The 23,199-nt window shown below is 44.1% G+C and overlaps 1 protein-coding gene across 3 annotated transcripts; it reads left to right on the forward strand.

Annotated features, from left to right (window-relative positions):
• The first annotated feature begins 780 nt into the window (after positions 1 to 780).
• E2F6 (E2F transcription factor 6) lies at positions 781 to 21,169 on the forward strand. 3 transcript variants are annotated; one of them, XR_008958252.1, is made up of 7 exons: positions 781 to 1,170; positions 9,895 to 9,949; positions 13,292 to 13,508; positions 15,758 to 15,913; positions 17,376 to 17,490; positions 17,680 to 18,100; positions 19,310 to 19,454. XR_008958252.1 is itself a non-coding variant. In XM_026518989.4 (7 exons), exons 1-7 carry the CDS (start codon positions 1,063 to 1,065, stop codon positions 19,983 to 19,985), a joined length of 846 nt encoding a protein of 281 aa, XP_026374774.1. In that variant the 5' UTR covers positions 781 to 1,062; the 3' UTR covers positions 19,986 to 21,169. The 3 variants fall into 3 exon arrangements, 2 of the variants coding, with proteins under 2 accessions (XP_026374774.1, XP_057165221.1); XM_026518989.4 differs by lacking the exon at positions 17,680 to 18,100 and adding an exon at positions 19,936 to 21,169; XM_057309238.1 differs by lacking the exon at positions 17,680 to 18,100 and adding an exon at positions 19,936 to 21,169 and having other exon boundaries at positions 19,310 to 19,448.
• The last annotated feature ends 2,030 nt before the right edge of the window (positions 21,170 to 23,199 follow it).

Here is a 23,199-nt window from a genome sequence, read left to right on the forward strand (position 1 = left end):
GTGGAAGCCTGTCAGGCTGGGTAGAAACCCCTGGTCTAACTACCATAGCGCTCAGTTGCTGCCCTCTACCCTGAGCTTACCACACTGCATTGCCTTTTTATTTCAAACGTGCTTGTCCCTGTTCTAAGTAATTTAATTAATTTGACTCTCACAACAACCTTATGACATAAGTACTGTCATTATTCCCATTTAACAAATGAGGAAACGGAGGCACACAGTGATTAAGTAAACTTAGTAAGGAGAGAGAGAAGCCAGGATTTGAGAACACATTTCCTGGCTCCAGCTTGAAACGTTCTGTTTATTTTTCTGTTTCCTCTATTGGAATTTGAGATTGAGTCTGTGCCAAATTCCAATATCTCCTGTGCCCACCATGATATCTGACACGACAGATAATCAACAATTTATTCATCAGATGAAAGAAAGAAAAAAGAAACAAAGAAAGAAGCCCACAAGTAAACAATTGCACAACGGTTTGATTACCAACATTTACTAAGCATCAACACCGAGCAAATGCCTGCGGTGTACGGAAGGAGCTCAAGGTTAATTAACACCCGCGCGCTCAGAAGTTTCAAAAATTAGTGTTGACAATTGCGTTTCCCCGCCTACCCGCCAACGCTTCCTCTTTTCGCTGGCCCCGTTCCCTTCTTTTGAAATTCCTGCTCCGCCTCTTCCTCTCCTCTGCCATCCTCTCCGTGGATTTCGCGTCCGGGTTTTCACGGGCTCCGGCCGCCGGGAGAGGGTTAGTGCGTGGGAGCGCTCCAGCAGTTGCAGGCATGCGCACTGGGGGCGGTGCACTGCGCATGCGGGAAGATGGCGGGCCTGGCGTCTTGAGAGCTGTGGGTCACCCTGCTTTCCTCCTGTCTACGTTGTAGTTCCCGAGATCGTGGGGCAGTGGCGCGTTCGTTCGCGGGCCGGCCTAGGCAGCGGTGCCTCCGAGCAGGCTGCGGGCTCGGTTCGTGCTCGGCCCCCGGGACACGGCGCACTGGGGGCGGTGCCCGGCCGGAGCGGGAGAAGGCGGGAGAGCTCGCGGGGTGCGAGGCGAGGGACGGCCGGCTGGGCAGCATGAGTCAGCAGCGGCCGGCGCGGAAACTGCCCAGCCTGCTGGTGGACCCGGCGGAGGAGACGGTGCGCCGCCGGTGCCGCGACCCCATCAATGTGGAGGGCCTGCTGGTAAGCCCCGGGGATGGCCTGTGCCGGTAGCGCCCCGGGCCGCGGCGCGGGGTGAGGTGGGGGCGGGTCTCAGGCCCAGCCGCCTCTTCTCGTTCGCTGGGAACCCCGACCCACCGTCCTCTGGGTCGTGAGTTCCTCCTGGACTGGGTTCGTGGCTGCTCCTCGGTGTCCCTGGCTCTCCAGCTGCTCATCATGTGCTCTGAACAGGCCGGTTGGCCTTTCACTTAAAACTCTCTCGCCTTCCTCTTTCAACACTTGCTCCCAAATGTGTCCGTCTTAGTGGCTTTTACCTGGGGCGAGGGAGCACTATTGGAGAAAATTGCCCAACTTCGCGTTTTGTTTTGTTTGTTTTACCTCTCCTGGACCCTCGCTGTATCTCTGCAACTTATTTATGTTTGTCTTCATCCTCCTCTCCCATTCTCTTACTTGACTGTAGCCATTAAAAACTCTACACTACATTACCCACCCCACAGCTGCCCATTCAGCAAGTTAAGGAAGATCGCGCTCCCTCCGTTCGTAAGGTTAATTTCCTCTAATCTTGCTTTAGACTAGATGCGATATATTCTCCTCGGTTCTCAGAGGCATTGATGCATCCATCATTTTCCATTTCTCCCCGTATTTTCAACTTTTCTGCTGGTTTCTTCCCATAATAACTAAGCATTTGCTGAAGTTTAATTGCCCAATCACCATGGTGGCTCAGTGCTCAAAAATAATTTATGAGCATAATCTCATTTAATTCCTCCTAACAGTCCTGCGAGATTATTACTCTTGTTCTCCCTTTGTCAAAATAGACTTGGAAATGTTAAGTGGCTTGCCAGTGGTTAGATAGTACGTGGAAAAGCCTGGATTTAGCATCACGGTGGCTGACTCCTAATGATAAATTCTTGGCTACTTAAACTGCATCCTAAATATTTCCCCATCTTGGAAGAGCCTTCCCTTCATTCTAGAAACCCTGTCATCTGTGTCTCTTTCCTCCGAACTTTTTCAAAAAATTGTTTGCATTCACTGTGTCTACTGTCATTACCACTGTGGGGGAGGGCTGGGGCGGGGGAACCTCTGCCCTCAGCACAGCTCTAAGACTCTTCTAACCAAGTTCACCAACAACGTCGTCAGTTCCATCAGATGTTTCACCCCTTATCTCTAGTTTCCACGCGACTGACCGCTTGATTTTGTTGGAAACTCTTTGGAATGGTTTCTTTGGCCATACATACCCTTGGTGCTCCGTGTACTCATCTGGTCTCTCCTTGTGCTCCTTTGCAAACTGTTCTTTCTCTTCACATTCCTTACGTGTTGGCATTATTTGGGGTTTTCTTCTACTCTCTACACCTTCTTCACGTGGGACGTCATTCACCACTCCTAGGACTTCTGATACAATCTTCATTGGTACCATCTATATTGGTAGTCTTAATCTTTGAGAATTTGATAAATGCCCTGAACTCTCAACTCTCAATTAAGTGGAAAAACCACTTAATTTTGCGTTTAATATTAGAAGATACACACATCCCTTGAAGTCTTAGATATTCTTATCTATGTTGGCAGTTTCAGTTACCGTATCATAACAACTCCTAGACCTATAAATCCAGCTCAGAGCTTTCCAACTGTCTACTGACGTCTCTACTTAGATTTCAAACTCCTAGCCATAATTGAATTCATTATCTTCTTGCCGAAGCAGGCAGCAGCCTTGCTATCTCTTATCTTTATAAATGGCACCACACCCACCATATTGCCAGAGCTGGTCTCTTAGGCATCATCCTTGCCTTTCCCCTTTTCCAAACTGACCCCCTGCTATCCTTCTAATCTAATTAAAATTAATCACCAGTACTTGGCACTTCTAACCATCTATCTTTCAGATTGTTGCAGTGTTTTCCTGCTTCTGGTCTTGCCCCCAGACTTGTAGATATTCTTCACGTAGCAGCTCTCGTGGTCTTTTTAAAGCATATTTCTTACCATGTCATTTGGCTTAAAGAAGCGATCGCGGTTCCCTAGGGCTTTCAGAGTAGAGTTGAAACTTCTTAATATAATCAGGTTCCTGGATTTGTCTTTTTTGAACTGCTTATAGTTGCTTGATTTCCAAATTTCCATATTCTTTTGGACCCGGACATATTCATAGTCCACCTTCCCAAAAAGCCCTTTTTTAAAAACTGCACATTTCCTTGCTACCTCCCCTGGTTTTCAGGTCTGGTTGTATAGGTCCCTTGTCTGAAGCCTTCCTTGACCTGTCAAGAGTAGGTTAGGCACTTCTTTTGTGCTCCGGAAGTGCGCTGTGCTTGCTTACCCTGTCTGCAGTGTGTGGCTCTTAGGTCCCTGAGCGCAGTGACTCTGTCCCTCTCACTGTTACATCTGCAGTGGTTTGGTGCCTCTCACAAAAACATTCGGTGCGTAGTTATTGGGTGACTGAAGTAGGTACTCTTACATGTTTGAATGAGTGTTTATTTTCCTGCTTGTAAAATGGTGATTTAAACAGCTCTCTCCGTGTTTTTTAATTGGTTAGTGGCTGGAAGTATTTAACGAAGTGTATTGCTACGCAAAGATTAGTCGTGTATCTGGCTGAGTGTTTAATGTTCCCCAGGTAAATGGCTTGAACGCTGTCTGGAATTTAGAGAAGGGAGAAAGTGTTGGTTGGAGGTGGAACTTAGTCTACACATTGAAAAATGAGGAAAATTTGAATGAGGGGAATGCAAACACCTTGGACAAAGGTATATTTCCAAAGGGCTCTTAAAGGAATATGACTCCCCAAAATAGGCAGGCGGTACAAAGAGCCATCTGTATAGAGAAATGTTTAACCAATTGAGAGGCAATGCTTGAGAGTTTAGTCCCTAAAACTGACCTCGTTTTCTTTCCTTTGTCCTTTGAGGTCTCAAATTATAAATTACTGTGTAGTCTTCAGATGTGGGACTCGGAGCAGTAGTAAAATAGATTCCATTGTGCTGACTCGCCTGTCAGGAGCTGCTGGTTCCTGGAGAACTGTGTGCGTTGAGATCGTTGAGATCGGTCGTACTGATTTTCAGTTTGGAGGCCTCTGCCTTCTCCATTCATTCCCCAGCTGAGATACAAGCAGGCTAGGTATGAAGCCTGAAACAGTGGGGGCACAGAACCAGTTGGAGGATGGAAAGGGATAGTTCTTAGATAGTCTGTTCTTGAGGTTTGACTACTACAGAGCTCTCCCTTGGCATCCCTCAGGGAAATTACAGAGCGGAAGCGCTCAGTGAGACTCTCTAAAGGAACGGAGACTGACAGCTCCCCCAGCAGTGGGTCGCCAGCACTAGAAGCAGCATCTGTGCTGGTGCCCGGGCAGCCTAGTCCCATAGAAATTTGAGGGCTACCATCTTCAAGATGCTGAAAAGGTAAAAAATAAGTGTCCTGCACAGGCACCACTTTGAAAAGGCTCCCATTGGCCTAATCTGGGACAGTCTGAGCCTCAAAATAACAGATTTTATACTCACAGAATAAAAGAAGAATCCAGGCTCCTCGGATGGAGTTCTTTACGTACAGCCCAGTCCAGCTCCTCCAGATCCTTGGACCCATGAAACTAAAAAGACCATTACCTGATTCCCCCCCCCCCCGCCCCTGCCCAGCACAGCCGGCGCACACTAGTGGGACAGACAGGACACCTGCTCTAGACACCCCTGTGCCTAAAGGAGGAAATGGGAGTCACAGGGGAGTAACTGGTCCAGAGCAATTCTGAGAGTCAGCTTGCTAAATGTTAGAAATTTCTTGGTTAGGTCTCAGGGAAGCATTCTCTGTGCTCCCATCTCTACCCTCTGGGCTGTTGGTTCCACTATCTGTCTTCCTTTCTTCCTCAGGAGAGGAAACCCCTATTTGTAACTGAGTAATTTTATCAGCCTGCTTTCTGGCAGTGGAACTTTGGGTGATGAGTAATCTCTTTTCAGTGTCCCTTTTGGTCCAAGCTGACAGTGTTTTTGCTGATACAGTTATCTCAAAAACTGTGTGGACCTTCTGTGAATCCTGTTGTGGCTCACTTAGCAGACAAACGTCCCACCTTTCTTCTGGAAGAATCCTTCTCCACCTTGGGCTCCTCTTGGAATGGCTGACGGACAGTGCCCCAGAGCTTCATAGAGGCCCTGGCTTAGATTTAGAGGGCCTGTGGGGCTCGTCCTTCATCTCTGTCAAGGCCTTTTGCCTGACTGCATAGCACTTTGAGGCACCATCTTTGATCCACCTGAGGTCTTCCCCAAAAGTTGTGCAATCGCACCCTCACCATCATCTTTACTTTTTTTTTTCAATTTTAATTGTTTTTAGAGAGGGTTGTGGGAGGGGCAGGGGGAGAGAGAGAATCTGAAGCAGGCTCCTTACCCAGCGCAGAGGCCGACTTGGGACTCGATCTCACAACCCTGAGATCATGACCTGAGCTGAAATCAAGAACTGGACACTTAAGTGAGTCACCCAGGCGCCCTTCACCTTCATCTTTTGATTATGCCTTTGATTTGGTCTTTCTCAGATGTCATTTCTTAATTTGAGCTTCTGAAGAGGCTGGGAATTTTTTTTAAGATTTTATTTATTTGAGAGAGTGAGAGCATGAGCAGAGGGAGAAGCAGACTCCCCGCTGAGTGGGAAGCCCAGTGCGAGGCTCGATCCCAGGACTCCGGGACATTTAACCGACTGAGCCACCCAGGCGCCCCAGGCTGGGAGTTTTTAAAGCCTTTAAGTCCTGGCTCCTTTTTGTTTAACAGACCCTTTCTTGATTTCTCTCTTACACATTTTACCGTAGACTGCAGGGAGAAACCAGGTACCGCAGTCAACACTTGGTGTGGACATCTCCTCGGTTAGGTTACCTGGGCCATTACTATCAGTTCCCCACATAACTGCAGTTGAAGGTGCTGCTGATCGTTCTGTCCTAGCATAACATCTCCCTTCTGCTTTCTAGTAGCATGATCCTCTCTTCCTTTTGAACCTTCACTGGAGTGCCCTCGAAGTCCAGGTTTCTACTAACAGTTTCTTTCAAAACTGCCAAGTTCAAACAGACATTTTGGTAATTACCCGGCGGTTGTATGAGAGAATATCTTTGAGGTACACACGGAGTTACTTAGAGTCTGCAGTTTACCCTCCGTTGATTCAAGGAAAAAAATTGTGTGTGTGTAGAGTAGGAAATGATAAAACAAATGTAGTAAAACATTAACATGCGGGGGATTTGGATGAAGGTTTGTAGCAATTCCCAGTGCTACTTACGTACCTTTTAGGAAGGCTGAGATTATTTCAAAAGAAAAAGAAAATGGGTATCCCTGAGAGAGAGTATACAATCAGTCTCCTTTTGAGAGGGGCCTTGATGGCTTCTCAGCTTGATTGGGGGCTCTCTCTATTCCATCTCCTGTTTCCGCTTCCGGGTTCATAAGGGGGGGGCATTCATACAAGAGTATAGAGCCTCGTTGGCCTCCCTCCAGGGGTGAGGTGCACTGCTCTGATCTGAGGGACCTAAATAGCTTGGGCCAAGTGCAGGGGTGGCATTTCATTTACTTTTTTTTTTTTTTTAATAACTCACTAACTTTTTTGTGAGGAAACATTCTGATTTTTTCTTAAGATTTTATTTATTCATTTTAGAGAGAGCGCACAAGCAGGGGCTAGGGCGGCAGAAAGAGAGGGAGAAGCAGACTCCCTGCTAAGCAGGGAGCCCAACACAGGACCCTGAGATCATGACCTGAGCTAAGGCAGACCCCTAACTGACTGAACCACCCAGGCACCCCCATTTATTCTGATTTTAAAGCCGCTTCAAAAGGAGTTCTATCTAGTCCCTTCTACTCCCAGAAGGGCTCCTGGCCTACTTGTTGAATGCCGTTTACCAAAGTTAGAGTAGCTGGAAAGGCTTGCCAGGTGTCAGGCTGATATAGCCAGATGATGCGTGTTGTATCAGAACACAGAAAATGACACTCGGTAATCTCTCAGTGATCTGTGCTCATGTTGTACACAAGAGGGAGTCTTCACCCTGTGTCCTTACGTCTTAAATACTCATTGTTTCAGAGTTCTGAGTTACTTATCAGTTGAATTTATCTGTGACAAGGTACTGTTTCAACTTTACATGTTAACAAATACTTACCAAGTGCTCGAATGTGCCAGATGCTGTTCTGGTTCAAAACACAAAATGATTCTCTTATGGTTGCGTAGGATTTTACAATTGACGCAATTTCTTTTTTAATCTTCACAGTAGCTTGGAAAATGGGCAATAAAATTTTATCAACACCCTTTGTTACAGATAAAGGCTGCGATCTCTCTCCGTGTCTAAGAAGTTAGATAACGGTAGTCCCGAACCCCAGTCTTAAGCCAAGAACTATTTTGAATATAAAGGAGATGAATGTGTCATTACTGTGGACACTTTGGAAATCTCCAGTATTGTTCACCTGTAAGATTTACACATATGGGGATGTCTGCCCCGGAGGGACCGATAACTGTTGTGATTCCTCCAAGATAAAGAGATCATGTTTTCATAGTTAGAAGGTTTAAAAAAAAAAAAGAAAAAGAAAAAAAGAGGATGCCATTAGACCCCGCTGTCCCACAGCTCTCGGTGTAGAGAGCATGCTGTGCAGCCGCATTTACGGTAGAGAGTGTGTGGAAAGGCAAGTGGTCCTTGCTCCTCTTGTTATGGCTGATTGAGGTATCATCCCTGTGCCAACCTGCGAATGGCAGCAGTCTCGATAAGAGGACAAGAGAGAGGGGAGTACAGAGCCGAAAAGATGCCCTTCTGGAATATGCAGCGAGCAGATAGCAAGGCGGCCAGTTAGGATACCATTAAGTGCTGTATGTAAGGACTTGGCCCTGCTACTCTAAATTAAGAACAGAAGTCTATTTGCGGCAAGGCACCTATGAGCCCTGCTATGTTAACCCTTTCTGTGTACTTTTTTAAGGAACATATAACAATTTAGCTTATTTGTTTGTGTGTGTTTCAGATCAGTGTGATGAGGATGGTTTCTTTCTCTTTTAGGAATCTTGCTACAGTAAACTGTGTCTCCTGCAGTATTAGCAGAAGGGTTCAGTGTAAAACACCGTTGGTCACGTTCGTGTCTGACTTTAACAGGACGGCCCTTCAGTGGTTCACTGGAGGGTTCCGTGTTTGCAGGTTGCTGTTGTCAGCACTGTTGTTCGCGAGAGTTTGTCACGCGTGGTCCCTGCCCCTAAGACAGGCCTTCCCAACTCTGATTTCACACATGCCAGCAGGTCCGCGTTTTCCTTTCCATTCCAACAACTAAGCTAATTCTACAGCAGAATTCTGTTTCAGTAGAATTATTCCATATCAAGTTAACTTGCTACTAGATGCTGTAATTTTGTTGTAGATGATACAGAAATCATTGTGCCAAGGATTTGCTGACACCGAGGTAAACAGAGAGCTGCTGAGCTGCTCACCTTGCCTTTAGACTTTCCCATCCCCCAGTCTTTTTGCTGTATTGCTACCATTGTTACATTCCTGAACCATGAGCTTGGGTATGTCATATTCTTGTTCAGAAATCTGTGGTGACTCTCCGCTGGTTATGATACGAAATCCAAACTGCTTAGCATGACTTCCATGATCTCTGTTGAATATGGCATGCCTTTCTAACTTCAGTGTCAAGTTAGTCTTGCACTGACCACACAGGTGGGTCCTCAAAAGGTGCCATGCGATTTACATTTTCATAGCTTTGTTCCTTTCATTTCCTGCACTAGGAATCCTATCTTTTCCCCTCTTTCTTGAAGCTCCCACAGGTTCAGGCAAAATCTGGCTTGCCCTTCAAGGCTCAGCTGGGGATCCCCTTCCCTGTGAATCCTTCTGTGATATCCCTGTCTGGGTGTATCCGTAGTATTCCTGCCAATTCTTCTCTTAGAGCACCTTGGAGAATTCACCTATGCCAGTGCTACAGCCAATTTCAGGGCCAGATTTTTCACTTAGGCAAGAGCTGAACCTGATCACAGCCTGTCTGGAGGCACCTGTCATCGTTGTACTTTGTTGTAAGCATGAGGCTAACGTAGGTTTCTGTTTACCTGGCTTTATCTAAAGGTTTTATATATTTTTTGCAAAAACAATTTTTAAATGTATTACAAATGTTTTACTACCAGTTTCTGTAAACTTTCATAAATACCTGATAAGATGGTGAGCATTGGGAGTGGAGCTGCTACTCATTTCCTGGTGGTTTGAAGAATTTAAAAGAAGTTTTTTTTATTAATCTGATACCAAAGTTTCTAGTTACATAGTATGCATTATTGTCAGTTATCTGAAATGCTGCTGTTTTTCCATTAATTATAACAGGAATGCATGGCCACTTGTGAAACCTTATGAGCAAATTTTTAGAAGCCACTTGTACTTAAATAGCAAGGGGTGAGCATTTGCCAGCTTAGAGACCTCTTCCACCTCTACTGAGCTTTCCAGAGTTAGACAGTGTCCTAATTTTCTTTGTATTTGCTTTTATCCTCAGTATCTGATACAGATAGTAAATTAGTGTCTATTCAGTAGTAACTTCTCATTCATATTTCTCCCGCACCCCTTTCTATAACTACTGCTCCATATTCATGGAAGCCTGTGCGGCATGAGAAACGTAACTGTGTGAGCGCTGCCAGTTGTGAGCGCAGTTACAGTACATACGGTGTGGAGGAAGGACTGCTTTTCTCACAACCGAGTTACCACCCCAGGGTGAAAAACAACAACCACCACCCTTATATTATCTAGGAAATGTTGTTCATTTGCTTTTGCTCATTTTGCATTGTGTCTTTAAATTACTAATTTAAATTTCTGTATTTTTTTCCTAGCCATCAAAAATAAGGATTAATTTAGAAGATAATGTACAGTATGTGTCCATGAGAAGTAAGTTGATCCTGGAATAGGTTTTAGGTTTTGTAGTTTGAATTTCGTATGATGTAAATGATTTATTTTAAATGTACATTAGTTGATGAGAAACTTAAGTAAAATATATTATTTGTACACTGATTTTCAGCAGAAACGCCTGAGGTTGTGGACTGAATAATGTGCACAAACACCAGTTGATTCTTTGTTGCTTTTAGAAATCATTTTTAAAATGGAATGGTCTATTTAAGTTTAAGGATATTTTCTCAGAATTCTGTGAGAACAGTTACTCGTCACTGTCAGCAGAATTGAAGGCCATTGACAACAGGCAGGAGAACTGTCTTGGCCTCCAGACTCCCTTTGATTCCCTTGCTCTCTCCCATTCCTGCCGTGGACCAGCATGCAGAGTCACCGAAAGGAGATGGAATTCCAGTTGCTCTCGTTCCCAGCCTTCTAGAATTGTCACCATAGATATCGCCACCCCTCACCTCCCCTTAATTTGGTCTAACCACAAGGAATAGACCGTGCGTAGGTCCTGTATGTAGATCTGAATATCCGCCCTTAATTTCTCCTCGGCCCCTGCCACAGTCTCACCCATAGCTGGTCCCCGGGTTTGGTCAGTTTTACGTTGGCAGTGTGTCCTTCGTCTGACAGTCACCACCACCTTACAGTGTTGTCTAACACACACTGAGCTTGTACGGTGAGAGCTGTGTTAAGCTCTTTGCATGGATTGTCACAGCTCTTTAAAATGTAACTGTGGATTATTACTCATTTTTTATAGATGAGTAAACTGAGGCCTCAGGATTCAACCCCCACACCTCTCAGACTTGAGCCTCTCATCTTAACTACTGGGTTAGACTGCTCCTTCTAGCGTGGCGGGATAGCCTGCTCAGTAGCTTGTCTGCTTTTAGGCTCTTCCACTTGGCTGCCAGTGGGATTTTCCTGACACAGAACTGGGATTGGGATCTCACTCAACCTAGAATTCTTCCACAATGTTCTATTACAAATAGAGAAAACCCTGACTCCTCATTTATTTGGTTTTATTTATTTGTATTAAATTTATAAGTCACCTCATATCCTTAAAAGAAGGCAGTAGGGAATGGCTGGACAGGAAGACAGGGTTATAGGTCGTTCCAGCTCCACCAGGCAGCCTGGTCTGCCAGCTGCTGCCCTCACCCATCTCTACCAGCTGTGAGACCCCTGAATCCACCCGTTCTCAGCCACGGCTCTGTCTCATGAAGCACCTGGCCCTCCGTAAGAGGGGACAAGAGCTTCCTGTCCACCTGTCTGTCCTCTGCCCGCTCACCCCCCCCAGGAGAACTTCCTTACTCCTGCTCCAGTCAGGTTTCATCTCCTTCTTTCAGGGAGCTTGGATGCCTCGCTTGGCACTGACCTCAGGACATTGTGCTAGAGTTCCTTAGTAGACTAGGAAACATCGTTAGTTTGAAAACCTTTTTTTTTTTTTTAAACATTTTATTTACTTATTTATTTGACAGAGACAGCCAGAGAGAGAGGGACCACAAGCAAGGGGAGTAGGAGAGGAAGAAGCAGTCTCCCAGCATAGGAGCCTGATGCGGGGCTCAATCCCACAACGCTGGGATCACGCCCTGAGCCGAAGGCAGATGCTTAACGACTGAGCCACCCAGGTGCCCCTAGTTTGAAAACCTTTTGAGTCATGTTTGTATTCCATCAGCAAGTAACTGTCAGGTTGTAGGTTTTCAGTGAATATCTTTCTAAAGTGACTAACATGGTGGGAATATACTTAACCCAGAGCTTTTAAGACCCTGTTGTGTTAGCAATTAGGGTGATTAGATGTATGCTTTTTCAAGTTAGAATTTCTCTGTTGTAGTCTGCCAAGGTTTTTTTGTAGAATTGTGACTTTCTTCTAATTAAACACCATTTTAATTCCTATTTATTCCTGTTTAACAGTAAGCGTAGGAGTGGTCTCCACAGAGAAGACCTGTGCATTATAAAATAACGTACTTGTGTTCCTGGAGTAGCCACTAGCGGGCTTTAACCTGAATGTGACATTATAGGGGTTCTGGATACGGGAATTTCCCAACTGAAGACAGGATGAATATTTCTTTTGAAGCATACTCACTGTCGTATGCTGTGAAAGTAGAAAAAAGGAGAGATCATATACTTCACACCAAAAGGACAGCTGGGTTATTTGTAAAATTACTTACTCTGCACACCAAACCACAAGAACTTGTTTTTTAATATCAAGTTGGGAGAGATGAAAAGAACGCTAATACTCGCTCAGTTCAGGCAAGCACGTGAGCCGAGGCCCTCACACATACACTGGGTAAAATTGATAGCACCCCACCTGGATAGCAGGTTTAGCGGGACAGACATTCCTTAAAATACCCTTTGACCTGTCAATTCCAAATCGGGGAACTTAACTAAAGGAAACAAAGATGCATACAAAAATTTAGGTGCAGGGAGATTTACCGAAGTATTGGGCAAAATAGCAAAGTTGGAGACAGTCGGAATTTCCAGTTTTGGGGTAAGTTTAACAAATATTCCACGCACTTAAGTATTATGCAGCCGTGAAGAATAATGTTGAAATAACATTTGTTGCCAAGTGAGGTTGTTCACAATGTTGAGTTAAAGCAGGTTGTTAAAAGATAGTTTGTTATTTTTGTTTTTAAAAGGTCAGTGTACATAGTGGTAACTTGTGTGTGTCTGTGTGCAGAGGGGGGCAGGGCATGTATGAAAAACCAAAATCATCAGAGTGGGTGACGGAGGGAGGGAATTAAAGAGATTTTTCCCCCTTCATTTGCTTATCTGTTAAGTTAATATAGGCTAGTGAATATTTAAAAAAAAATAGAGATGCCATTTTTCCTCAAGGTATGTCCTTCTGTTTTAATAGAAGACTAATTTGAGCTCGTTCAAAAACTTCCATCAGCGTTAACACTGTGACATGTATAGGAACAGTTTAAGTATTAAAAAGAAAAAGCCAAGTCTCTGCCTGTTTTGTAAAGAATTTTTTAAGTTGAAGACTAAGAAATTCAATTTTAAAAACTATTTCTAATCCTATTCCTGAGAGTGGTGTGGGTAGAAATGCATACTGTCTACTTTATGTTTGATAGATGCTCAGCCTCCCACAGATTCCCATGTCCAGGGGAATTAGCAGCATATTTCCAGTCCTCCTCGAAGACTAAAGCCTTTGTTTACCTGAGATAAGCTGATGCATTTTTAGCCAGTGTAAGAAATCTGTTTCATAAAAATTAGCTATGATGTGTTCAGTGTGTAGAATTTCTTTAGGTGTCTGTGCTTACTGAGGAAATAAATTACTTTTTTTAATGACTGAAAAAGAAGTGCTATTGAGAATTTTATAAATTTGTTTCTTTTGTTTCCCAGAAGCTCTAAAAGTGAAGAGACCTCGTTTTGATGTATCTCTGGTTTATTTAACTCGAAAATTTATGGATCTTGTCAGATCTGCTCCTGGGGGTATTCTCGACTTAAACAAGGTTGCCACAAAACTGGGAGTGCGGAAACGAAGAGTGTATGATATCACCAATGTCTTAGATGGAATCGATCTGGTTGAAAAAAAGTCTAAGAACCATATTCGATGGATGTGAGTTGGTTTTGAACTTTTCCTGTTTTTTTTTTTTTACCTTCTCATTTAGTGAAAATACCATGCTTGAAACAAACAAGATATTAGCAGTGTTTTGACAGGACAAAACAAAGTAGAGGTGGCTTCTTGTTAGGAAAGGATTCTTTTTTTTTTTTTTTTTTTTTTAAAGATTTTATTTATTTATTTGACAGAGATAGAGACAGCCAGCGAGAGAGGGAACACAAGCAGGGGGAGTGGGAGAGGAAGAAGCAGGCTCATAGCAGAGGAGCCTGATGTGGGGCTCGATCCCGTAACGCCGGGATCACGCCCTGAGCCGAAGGCAGGCGCTTAACCGCTGTGCCACCCAGGCGCCCCTAGGAAAGGATTCTATAAAAATTTCTCACATTGTCCCACAAGGTACGTATTTTTTTCCCTAAGTAGGACTAAATAAAAGTCATAGACCTGGAATATCATTTTGATATTACAGAAAAGTTGAATGGAATAATGATTAGTTTTAAGAGTTTTGATTTTCAAGATCATAAGAAGGGGACATCTAATTGTTTAGGAGATTTTTTTTTTCCAAATGATTATTGATATCAGGAGGAAATTGGTTAAGGTTGTAAAACAGTGTAATGTAAGAAACACTTAGAGGCTTCCCGCCCCAGGGGTTATAATTCATTTGTTCTGGGGCAAAGGCAGGAATCTAATCTACCCCAGGTGATTATGAGTCACATAGGCTATGGATCACACGCTGTCCTGAATGTAAAAAACAATCAGTAGACGATGTCTTAAAGGCAATTGCTAGGGGCGCCTGGGTGGCTCAGGCACTTAAGCGTCCAACTCTTTGATTTTGGCTCAGGTCATGATTTCAGGGTGGCGAAATCGAACTCTGCCCTGACCGTGGGAGCCTGCTTGAGGTTGTCTCTCCCCCTCTCCCCACCTGCCCACTCGTGCATGTGCTCTCACTTGCTCTTTCTAAAAAAAAAAAAAAAAGACAATTGCTGAAGACTTCATATTTGATTAGGGAGGATCATGGAAAAAAGACCTTATGGTGTAGATGCAGTTATGTGTATATAGATGTGTGCGTGCACGTGTGCAGAAGAAGTAGATGCAGTTACGTGTATATAGATGTGTGCGTGCACGTGTGCAGAAGTAGATGCAGTTATGTGTATATAGATGTGTGCGTGCACGTGTGCAGAAGAAGTAGATGCAGTACGTGTATACAGATGTGTGCGTGCACGTGTGCAGAAGAAGTAGATGCAGTTACGTGTATATAGATGTGTGCGTGCACGTGTGCATAAGAAGAAAGCTATTAACACTTACATAGGCAAGTATTGTGGATTGTCAGAAACAGTTCCAGCGTTTAGGTACATACAAATAATTTCATTTCAGGCAGATGAAAAATCAACCAACAAAGATCATGAAATGGTTCTAAATAATGAACTTTGCTGTAGAAGAAAGTAGTTATTTTTTCAATAGTACAGAAATGCAGATTGAATTTTAATTTGAACATGTTTGCTAAAAAACATTAAATAACACTTTCAGGGTTAATATCAGATTGTATTCCGAATCACTAATTGGAATCAGATTTGAAAACTAGTAAACCAAGTGTAAAGTGGTAACAGCCTTTTTCCTCTTTATTTTCCATACGGAAGAAAAAAAAATATCAGTGGCTTGGGTCATATCCTACCAATATGATATGGTAGGTCGTAAAAACTAAAGAAAATATATCTTTTAAGAATAATGAATATAGTCATTACATTCAGATAGAACCAAGTAGAATATACACATGAGGGGGAAATACTCAGAATTTTAGCGGAAGAACTATCGTTTTAGTGTGTACTGCTTGTTTTTCATAGGGGACTAAAAGATTGTAACTTATCAAAAGTCCTGCTGGAAGTAGTAGAGCTGAGACTTAAACGGTGTTATTGACTCTCAGTCTGTGCTTGGTGATCTCCGTCAGCTTTCCTGACTACTCTTAATTTCCATAGAGTTACAGTGGTTTGTTGGGTTTTTTTAATCCCTGTGTAAGAGACTAAAAATAGGGACAAAAACCAGTTTGTGTACAGGAAGAATAATGGTTGTTGAGAATAAAAGGAGGTCGCAGGTGATATTCAAGTACCTAGTTTTGTCTGTCAGTTTGCAAAGTACCTGGTGTCAGCGTTTGCAGAAGTTCCAGTAACCTAACTTGTATTCTCTGTAATTTCCTCGATGTTACTGATGGTGAGCTTTTTTGTTTTGTTTTTTTTTCAAAAACCTTTCTTTTAAAGAGGATCTGATCTTAGCAATTTTGGAGCCGTGCCCCAACAGAAGAAGCTGCAGGAGGAACTTTCTGACTTATCAGCAATGGAAGATGCTTTGGATGAATTAATTAAGGATTGTGCTCAGCAGTTGTTTGAGCTAACAGATGACAAAGAAAATGAAAGATATCCTTTAACTCTGTCCTTTTTTTTTTTTAACATTTTATTTAAATTCAATTTAACTTAGACTGTATCATTAGTTTCAGAGGTGGAATTTAGTGATTCTTCAGTTACATACAATACCCAGTGCTCATTATATCAAGTGCCTCCTTAATGCCCAGCGCCCAGCACCCCTCCAGCAACCCTGTTTGTTAACCCTGTCCTTTTTTTTTTTTTTTTTTTTTAAACTTATCCTTCCAAAGCAGGTTATTTTAAGTAGTAGGGTCAGCTTGGGATTTAATTAATAGATTCAAAATACAAAATCAGACCTTTAGAAGTTTTAAAAGTAGGTGAAGGTTTAATGGTGTAGCGTCAGACGTACACAAATTAATTAATTGCCTTTTGCTCGTTTGTATGCTGTTTGTTCAGGTTAATTGCTGCCTCGTGACCATGTACCAACATCTGTGTTTGCATTTAAAATAAAAATAGTGGTGCATTCCTGTTTGTTTTCTTAGAATGCTGTAAAGATAGTAAAATCTCTGTTGGCGTTTGTGAAATTCAGTTTTCCCGAATTTGTTAACTGGAGTTTATTTCTGAAACAGAATGAAGTTGTCATTGAAACGGCCCTTGAGCTGCCCTTCTGGCCCACAGAGCCTGGTGGAGCTGGCCGCGCCTCGGGGCCAGCAGGGGAGACTGGTCTTTGGTGGCGATCTTCTCCTGGGTCTCCCGGACCCAGCCGCTGCTCGGTTCTCGCCGCACCTCTGTGAGGCGTCCCTGGTTCCCAGCGGTTCATGCTTCACGTTTACTTTAACTCCTCATCAGTCAAACTCCTCTATTTCCACTGTCCGGTTATTGGAAGGAAACTAAATGCTGTTCCTCTACCCAAAAGTCTGTAAAGTAAACAAAAAATGTTGGGGAAACCCAGTAAATCACATAATTGGTAAAATTGCAGGCGACACAGTAAAACAAGATGAAAAAATTCACAGTGAGCTGGAAAAGAATTTGGGATGTGAGAAACCCCATGAGTACACGATGGCCCTGAAACACGGATTCTCCAAGTTGCTTCCACTCTTTTACAGATGTTTTCCTCCTTGTGTGGTGGGAGAGTGTCATCAAAACTGGACACTTGTCCCCAAAAGTTCTCATAGTGAGATCTAACAATGAGTGGGGAATTGGGGGGGGGTAGGAAGTAATCAAACACCTTCACCAGAGTTGTTTTGTGTGCGTTAATATCACGATGCTAGAGGTTAAAGGAGTGCTTCGGGTTATAAATATTGGAAAACACTTTGTAAAATCTTAAGAATTGCTTATGAAATAATAATAATTAAATATGAAATAATTTCTTACCAATTGCTTTCCTTAATTGTGCGTTTGTATCCCATAAAAACTACAGAGGTTCTAACATGACACTTGTATGCATGTATTGTAAGAGAGAAATGATCTCCTCCGTCAGTAGCATTCTGCTTAGAGACCCTTGACTGGTGTTTACACTAGCGTATGTGACGTACCAGGATATTCACAGCATTCAAGCCTTCCACGAACAGATTGTTATTGCTGTGAAAGCTCCAGCAGAAACCAGATTGGATGTTCCGGCTCCCAGAGAAGTAGGTATCCCTGCATTTCTAAGAGGAGTTTTTAAAGAGGGAGGCAGGTGCTCTTGTCGCAGGTATAATGACTTAGTAACTCTCACTCGCGTTAGCTGCCTACCTGATACTGCTCGAGGCACTTTACGCATTTTAACTGTGTTTCGAGTAAGGGCAGATGAACTAGTCACAATTGTTATCCTCTTAAAGGTGAGGAGTCTGAAGCACAGAAAGATCGACTTTCTCATGATCACACAGTAAGTGAAGAACCAGGTAGCTCGGCTTCAGAGTTTGTTCTTAATCGTCGTTCTGTACGTGTACTATGGACGCCGTCGTGCCTCTGGTACAGTCGTAGACTGTGCTCTACTGGAATGCCTCATAGAGGGATCGCCAAGCATTGGCCTCATTATTGAAGTCCCAGAAGGAAAATCTGGTGTCCGCGAAGGCTCTAAGGGATTAACTCGACCCAAGCTCATCAAAGACTAATGAGTAAACTGGAACACTAAGTGGTACATTCAGAATGAGAAGTGAAATTGCGGTGTGAACGCAGATACTCTCATCAGCGGCTTAGCACACTCCTTCCCTTGCAGGAAAGTTTGTATTGAAAGAATTGTCATCAGAAGGTTGCTTGGTAAGGATGGAATCAGAACCAAGGAATGTGGCCATGCTTGTGACAGATCGTCAAGTTCTGACAGCCTGATAGACCCGTCGGAGCTCATGATGATGGCCTCTGCCTTGCTCTAGGGACCCCCCCCCCCCACTGAAGAATATTCTGCACTCATCTATCCTTTTATCTCCAGCAGACCACTGTCCAAGTGAGCACCTGTGGTGTTACTTGACAGTGAATTATAAATCAGTTAAGGGACAGCTTTTAATCTTGTCACACTTGACTTGTGACTTCTGGGTGGTGATTCCTCATTATTTTGTTTAGATCTGGATATATTCCAAGTCTCCTACATAACTTTTGTGTTTAATAGGAGTCATTTGAGAGATGTTTAAGCTTTTTTTAAATAATTACCCACTAATCTTTCAACACATCCTTACTTGGGGACATGATGGCCCATGCTGCAGTGACTGACGAGGTTTTGGGTTTCCCCTGGGCTATGAGCTGCTTCAGGCTATAATTGCTGAACTTTGCTGAGCTTTTGGGTCACACCCAAGACTTAGAGTCCAGTTTAAAGGCCGGTGAACACGGGCCCTCTGGGCAGCCATTCTCAGCAGTAAGTAAGTGGGAGTAGTAGACGGGTACGGTGCATTCAGTGGCGTCCAGGGCGAGATCTGGGCAGCTAGAGCCAGGGTGGCTGGACTGGCCTCAGGTCAGATCTGGCTTGCTAGATTTTTGTACATCATATCACTAGGACACAGCCACATACCCATTTGTTTAGACATTGTGTCTGGCTGCTTTCAGTCTGTAATGGCAGAATTGTGTAGTGGTGACAGGGATGGTATGGCCCGCAAAGCCAAAAATGTCTACTGTGTCACCCTTTACAGAAAACGTTTGTCAGCTCTGATTTGGTGAAATATGAAGTCCTCAGCTGGCTGCCGGTTCTGAGCAGCGTAACAATTTATTTTCTGTAGAAATAGGTCTCGAGTTGCATAAGCTGTACCATTCAAACCAGACGTGGCCTGGCAGTCTAGAACCTGAGCAGTGCCGGAGCGATGAAAACCAAGTCCATGATTCTCTCAAATATATGCTAGAAAACCACCAGAACTTAAATTTTCAGAAATATCCCCTGAATTGAAACTCTGGCAGTTCTAGTACGTGAGCCAGTACCATTAATGAATTCTCGCATTCATCCTGACGTGTCTTTTTTATGGTATCGTATGTGTCTTTTGCCAGGACTCTATCACAGTGCATATAAGGAGCACCAGAGGCCCCATCGACGTGTATTTATGCGAAGTGGAGCAGGGCCACTCAAGTAGTAACGCGGCTGACGGTGCAGGCACCTCCTCTAAAAACAAGCATCCGGAGCACGCCGGTAAAGGTAACCGTACCGAGTCTGTCCGGAGGAAATTTAAGATTCTGATGGGTTTTGATATCTATGTAGTCTTATTATGGTCTTAGAGATACTTTTACACTTTCTAGCTACAAAAGCGTGAGTTAAAGAATGACAAGGTAATTCTTAACTACGGTTTAGACTGTTTCTAACAACTTGATGGTTAAATTCCATGTAGTTTTGATCTCGAAAACGTAGAATTACAGTTGGTGCCGTGGCGGTGCCGCCTGGGGTGGTCTCCGCGTGCCGAAAGCCGTCTACATCCTGTGACAGGTGCTGTCAGCGCGCTTCTGAGTTCCAGTTTTCTCTTGTGAGACTTACGTCAGCCTCATGCCATTAGCGTAACGATGCGGTTCTTGACCGGGGTTCCTCAGCCTTTTTCTCAAGCACTTGAATTATAGGTCCTGGTACCTGTCTGCCTTTCAGACCCTCACTCAGGAGAATCTCTTTCATGTTTGTTATTTTGCAGAAGAAAATCCTCCACAGCAAAGTGAAGAATTGCTTGAAGTGAGCAACTGATAGCATTTGCGAAGTCGCGTACCGAGTCCTTGGGGAACATCCCGTGTGGATGAATTATGCATCAAGTTTGATTCTCAGAGCAATAAATCATCCATGAAATCCTCTGGTTCTGTCGGCAGTGTCGAGGCCAGTGATGGCTTTGAGAAGTTCACTACTTCGGTTACTGGATAATTATGGTTTCTGCATTTGAAAACAACTCTTTTTATAATTACTCACTGTTTTTTGTCGGTGAATGAGACATCTTGCTTACTGAAGTCACTTCGCCACAAAGAGAATCATGGAGACAGACGGTCAGGCCTGCAGCGGACAGCGCTTCGCGGACTCCGCCCTTTCCTTCAAGGATCATGTGTCATTGTCACAAAGAAATTGCCTTACATGGGTTCACGTCTGCAGTAAGCTGTTAAACGTTGGATGGGTGTACCCAGGCCTCTGAATGTGATGTCTTTGTATATATCTGTATAATGTTTAGATTCCTTATGTAATATGTCGAAGTCAAACTTTTCACCCTTGTACAGCCAAAATAATGTATATATGGAAAGTAACAGACAAATTCTCTAATTTCTGTGGTATCTATAACTTATTAGAATCCTCTGAATGGGGGTTAGAGGAAAGTTTTTTCCAAACTTCTACATGTAGAAGTATCATAAATATGCTATACATTTAAAGTTCATGGATTTAATTAAAGTATTTCAATATGGTTCCCAGTGCTGAAATTGAAATCTGATATGTCTTGATTTCAAGCTCCCTGTAGGGTTATCGTGTCTGAGCAGACTGGTGGCATACCCGAAAGCTTTAGGGACAAGTATAGAAATACTATCAGGTAATGGCTTAATTCATTGCAAGACATGAATTTAATCATGATGAAAATTGGAAACTATTTTAACCTTTTTGCAAGCAGATTTTGTAATACGTTTCTGTATGCAGCCTTGCTTTTCAATCAAAGGGGTTTGCTTTTGATGAGTTCGTTGTACCCTGCCCTCTCTCCAGCTCTAGTCCCACATTTCCAAGTACCTAGCTCTCTCTACCTCATTGGGTAAGTCATTTACCACTCTGTGCCTCAGTTTACTCAGTAGTTTACCATTAGACTGTGAGCTCCTTGAGGGACTTTGTCTTAATCATTGTTATACCCAGCGCCTTGCACCATGCCTGGCACATCAGAAGTGCTCAATAAATGTTTGAACAAATCAGCGAGTGAGTGAGTGATTGAATTGTAAAACTGGACTAATGATACTTGGCTTGTCTACCATGTAGGATTCTGATCAGCATCATTCAGATTCAGATTTTGAGGTGCTCTGGCTTTCTGAGAGAGATGTGAAGCAACTTGAAATTAAGGTCATGTTTAAAAAATATTTTAAAAAGGAATCAAAAATCAAAATGCTGAAAAATACCTGCGGAGCGTCTAGGATTCATTTACCTCTGCGTTCTGCAGGGGAGATTCGGCGGATGTCTGTTCATAAGTGATGGCTGAACCCGTAGGAGGAGGTGAGCCCAGCTAACGGGAGGGTAAGCCGGAGAAGACAAGAGGCCTGTGACCGTTACACTTATGGGGAAATACGGAATAAAAGGCCTTTCCTGAGCGGGAAATACGGGCCGGGGGAAAAGAAGAAGGTAGTGCCCCCCAAACCAACAAAGACTGCGTTGCCAAAAGTGACCGCGTTGTTCTGAACAGCAGGTGGTTCCTTACCTGGGAAATGTGACGACTATTCTACTTCACAAGTTGTTCTGAGGGTGAAATGAAGTCATGGAAGCGAAGCTCCTTCGTCAGCTGGAGACACGTTCTATGAATGAGCGCTATCTTTGGGTGTGTGGTCACCATCGTCAACAACTGCTGAAGCACGTGTGCTCCGGACTGGCTCGGTGGCTCTCCCAGCCCCACGCTCCGCACAGCGGCCCGGCTCCCTGTGTGCACACCGCTGCCCACCTGCCTGCCACCTAGCCCTGGTCAGAAGCCTGCGCATCCCCTCTGTCCAGGCCGAAGTCCAAACTCTCGACGTAGAAGGCCTCCGGGCTGGCCCTGCCCTAGCTTCCGAGTGTGTTAACTTGCCGGACGACAAGGCCCAAACCAAACGGGTCTGGGTGCTGTCCCTGAAACGCGCAGCACACTTTGTCCTCTCTGTGCCTTTGCTTTTACTCTTCGGCCTGGAATTGTCATCCTCTTGTCTGTTTTCAGAATTCCGTCTTCGTTCCAGACCTGGCTTAAAGCCCTAATTCCACTTCCCTGCCCTCGTATCTATGGTCGATACCCAGTGTTGGGTGGCTTTCCCACCTGGCACTGCGTGCTCTCGGAGTGGAGGGGCCGTATCTAATGTGTTTGTGTTCCTCACATTTCTGTACAGTTCCATACGTTTTTGCTGGTTGGTAAGAAAAGTGACCTGATTTCATTCCACCCAACTCCCAAGAATTTAAAAACAAACCCTGATTTTGCAGAAACAGACCAACAAACTGAATTTTCACTGGAAAAAAAAATTAAAATCGCACCAATTTTGCATTTTGTTCAAGGTTACAGCACATCGGCCTAACTGTCCCTCGCCTCAGGACCTTGTGGTGTGAGCACACAGTTTTCAAGAGGGGGCTTTAAACGTGAGACATTTACGAGCCCTTGCGACCTGGGGTTTGGTCCCGGGGACGCACGTGTGGGCTGCTGTCAAGTTCGATGCCGGACGTTGCACAAGTGAATGGTCGCACCACTAAAGGCTTAAGGACCTGAAGACAGAACCAGCATTTCTCTTGGGAGCGTGAACGGTAAGTCATGTCTCAAAATCTCAGAAATCTGCTACCTGCTATCTGATTATCTCCCAAAATTAAAAACGGAAAGCAGAATACAGCCACGTAAGTCATTACAAGCAAGCCCCCGTCAGTCATATTGTGAATTGGCTGTTGCAGCCGCGAGGCTAAGGACGAGGTGGCTCCTTCTGGCTTTGTCGCTTGCTCTGAGCCCTGGGACAGAGCTGGCCGGTGGTTCGCCCGAGGCCCCCCCGTTGTCCTCACAGGTGAACAGGACTGTTTGGGTGGGCTTCAGAGGACAGGAGGTGGGAGCTCAGTAGAGAAAGGGGGGGTATGTGGAGAGAAGGTAGAGAACAGCGAAAAATGGGAGAGAAGGAAGGCCTTTCAGGAGACCCGGCTCTGGCTTCAGGGGGTACTTTAAATTGGAGTACGACTCAGCCTCTGCTGTCCCATCACTCACCTCTTCAGAGGAAAAAGGTTGGCTTCTCTG

This window comes from Ursus arctos, unplaced genomic scaffold, assembly GCF_023065955.2.
Source record: "Ursus arctos isolate Adak ecotype North America unplaced genomic scaffold, UrsArc2.0 scaffold_8, whole genome shotgun sequence".
Taxonomy (NCBI): Eukaryota; Metazoa; Chordata; class Mammalia; order Carnivora; family Ursidae; genus Ursus; species Ursus arctos.